Below are 1,710 nucleotides of genomic sequence, written 5' to 3' on the forward strand. Positions count from 1 at the left end.
GCGCGATTTTGGAGAAGTTCTAGCTTAGCCAAACGTTCCTCTCGAAAAGTTGACTTAGGAAGCCGCAAACGGCAGCTTCTCAAAGCCTCACCGGCGCTTATTCTCTTGATCTTTCAAAACCTAGGCCTGCGGCCAAAATTTTCTAAAGGCCGCTGCGCGGCCAGCGCAATGCGCAACCAGTCAGCGACCGACAGTCAGCAGCAGACTGTGACGATTGGCGGCCTCGCGCCCTCAGTCGACCTCCTCTACCAACTCCCCTGCCCAGCCCATATGCCTCATCCACGGTGGCGCAACCACTCGCGCAGGGAGAGAGAGAAAGTCGGCGATCTGCGCCGTGCAGATGAGCTCCGCCTCGTCTGCGTCGAGGACGCCCATCGCAGGGCTGTCATAGCGCCATTGCATATGACGTACTGCATGTTGTTCATTACTTCGCAGGTGCCAAAGTCGAGGATAATCTCACTCAGCGATGGCGAAGGCTGCACTCCCGGCCGGCGGTAGGAGGGATGAAGGTTAATGTACTTCGCAGTGTACAGTGCCTTCCGGCGCGAACAGTGCCCGGGACGAAAGAGGAGGCGACGTCTCCCTCGTCCATGGACGGTGTAGCCAGCTTGAGAGACGGGAACGAACGGCGGTGAATCGCCGACAGCGGCGCCTTCGTTCCTTTCCAGTGAATCGCCGGCGGGTGCCCTGACTGAGCGTTGTATCTGTCGGCCAGTTGCCGCACCGCCGGCAGCAGCTCCGCAGCAGCCGCCCAGATGGCGCCGGTTAGGACAGGAGCGAAGCCGCGTGGACACGGCTGAGCGACGCCGTGCGTCTCGTTTGGATGCTGCAGGCATGCCGGGCAGCGCGCGTGCTCCATCCATACCGCGTCGGGCGCCCGCCGAAATCTTCGATTTCTTCGGCGTAGGGGACCAAAAACCCCTGAAAATTTTCTTCGCCTGCGGCGGGCAATTAATTTCGATACTTTCGCTTTCACAGCTCTTTCACACGACTTTATCCGTCACTCGCTCATTGTACGGCAGTATAGCCAGCCATTCGTTGCGTACCTTGCCCCTGTCCCCTGAAGAACTCGTCGTGCACGTAGGGCGAACTAGTAGTCTCTCTCTCCTGACTCACACGGAACATACACTAGTACCGGGTAGTGATTCACTAGGCTCTAGGCAGGCTCTAGGGCGACTCTAGGGCGATCTGGACGTAGACTCCGCGTGTAAGCAGACCCGCTGGTGTTTGTTCTCGCCGTGCGGGTGGCAGGCGTAGCCGAGCTGCTTCAGGTAGTGGCTCGGGTCGCCATGCTTCTCGAGGCGGACGCCAACCTAACGGGAAGCAGGAGCCCCACAGCGTTCAAAACACAAGCCGCTTTTGGTGAGCTGTTTGTCTCTCGGTGTGCGTGCGTGCGTGCGTGCGTGCGTGCGTGCGTGCGTGCGTGCGTGCGTGCGCGTGCGTGCCAACCTCCTCGTACCCGATGACCGGTCGGTCCCGGCCGATGGTCTGCAGCAGCCCGAGCAGCACCTCGTACTGGAACTGCGCGCCAGCCACGTCGACCTTTATGACGGCGACGCGCTCCTCCGTGGGGATAAGCTCGTCGAGAGGTAACAGGGGTGCCACGGTGTTGGCCTGCCACAGCAGGTAGCCGTCGCCTGGATCGGCGAGCTGCAGCCGCACCACGGACCCATTGCTCATCACCGCAGTGTATCGCGATGGCGCGCTGCG

The 1,710-nt window shown here is 60.9% G+C and overlaps 1 protein-coding gene across 1 annotated transcript; it reads right to left on the reverse strand.

Moving 5' to 3' along the window:
* Positions 1-958: 958 nt before the first annotated feature.
* EMIHUDRAFT_471746 (hypothetical protein) lies at positions 959-1,710 on the reverse strand (the record flags this gene model as incomplete). The annotated part of the gene is made up of 2 exons (XM_005768552.1): positions 959-1,313; positions 1,450-1,710. Coding segments are annotated over 2 exons (407 nt in total), but the record flags the coding sequence as incomplete, so codon positions are not given.

Source organism: Emiliania huxleyi, assembly GCF_000372725.1.
Source record: "Emiliania huxleyi CCMP1516 unplaced genomic scaffold EMIHUscaffold_4529, whole genome shotgun sequence".
NCBI lineage: Eukaryota > Haptophyta > Isochrysidales > Noelaerhabdaceae > Emiliania > Emiliania huxleyi.